We start from the raw sequence: 1,332 nt of genomic DNA, 5'->3' as shown, positions 1-1,332 counted from the left end.
GGAGAGGGGCATCATGCTTGGGAGGGTGGAGGGACAGCTCAGGATGGGAAGACCCTCTATGAGATGGATTGATTCGGTGACTGGGGTAATCGGGATAGGTGTGTCAGAGGCGGTGCGGTTGGCGCAGGATAGAGCAGGGTTTAGAGCGCTTGTGCATAGGGTCGCTATGAGTCGGAAATGACTCGACGGCACATAACAACAACATGTAAAAATGGTAATTTACAGATAGATTTATAAGAAATTCTTTAAGTAGAATCATTATAATTTGGTCTTTTTAAAAATTTAGTACAATTATTTTAAAGCTCACAACCTATATGAATCTAAGGTCACTCAACAAAGGTAAACCCAGACTCCATTTTTTGTTTTTTTAAAAAAAATGCTCTCATAATTTGCTAATGATAATCTGGAGGAAAAGAATAGGTGAGTATGGTAAAATGGACTGCCTTGTCAATGCCAAGGTTCATATAACAACCTTTTTCCACTTGGGCTAGTTATCACCAAGAGACATGAGAATCCCTTGTCATCAAGTCAATTCTGATTCACAGTATCCCTAATAGGACAGAGCAGAACTGCCCCATTAGGACTCCCAAAGGTTTCCAAGGCTACAATCCTTAGGCAGCACCCAACCACATCTTTCTCTCATAAAGCAGCAGTGAATTCACAGAGCTGACTTCTTGGTCAGCAGCTGAGCTCTTAAATCACTGTGTTACCAAGGCTCTTGGAACAGAGATGAGAGCTCAAGATATCCTGCTTCATTAACCTTAATTTCCTAAACTCCCGTGTTGTGCATTTTGGTAGAAATGAACAAGAGAGAAGATAGAAAGAATTTTTATATTTTAAGCAGTATGCTTCCACACCTACTCCTCTGTCTACAGCATCCCCAAAATAACTAATCACATCAGGTTTCCCCCTCTATAAGACACTAATGTTTTAGTAGAACTATAATGCATGCCAATATGCACAGACACACATGCACTTACATTTTTCTCTCCTTTAGTGACACGAATTTCATAGCAATAGGCGAGGAGGATATCAATCAGACTGCAATACACTTGATGGTGTGTTTTCTTATCCAGCAGGTAAGATTTATTAACAAATTTTCGTAGTTGATATTTCTCATCTTCAGAAAAAGACACTAAAAGAAAATGCTTTTAAACATTAGACGTTTCATTCAGATCTATAAAAGCCTTAACATATAAAATGTCAAAAATAGAATTTTGATAACAGAAATGGAAATAAGTTATTTCTATTTAAGTCTAGATATGTAAACAACTTTTTAACTAGATTCACACTTAGGAATGTTAAGGTTTATATGTTTGCTCAAATCTTAGT

At 37.5% G+C, this 1,332-nt stretch overlaps 1 protein-coding gene across 1 annotated transcript in view; it reads right to left on the bottom strand.

Annotated features, from left to right (window-relative positions):
• The window catches only part of SHQ1 (SHQ1, H/ACA ribonucleoprotein assembly factor), a 279,818-nt gene that overhangs the window by 157,499 nt on the left and 120,987 nt on the right, over positions 1 to 1,332 (bottom strand). The window contains exon 7 of the mRNA XM_006903000.1: positions 977 to 1,135. Within this exon, the coding sequence (XP_006903062.1) occupies positions 977 to 1,135 (159 nt within the window). The remainder of the gene's footprint in view (positions 1 to 976; positions 1,136 to 1,332) is intronic.

Source organism: Elephantulus edwardii, unplaced genomic scaffold (genome assembly GCF_000299155.1).
Source record: "Elephantulus edwardii isolate Elephantulus edwardi_28Jun2011 unplaced genomic scaffold, EleEdw1.0 scaffold00492, whole genome shotgun sequence".
NCBI lineage: Eukaryota > Metazoa > Chordata > Mammalia > Macroscelidea > Macroscelididae > Elephantulus > Elephantulus edwardii.
This window is presented reverse-complemented; position numbering and strand designations above follow the sequence as displayed.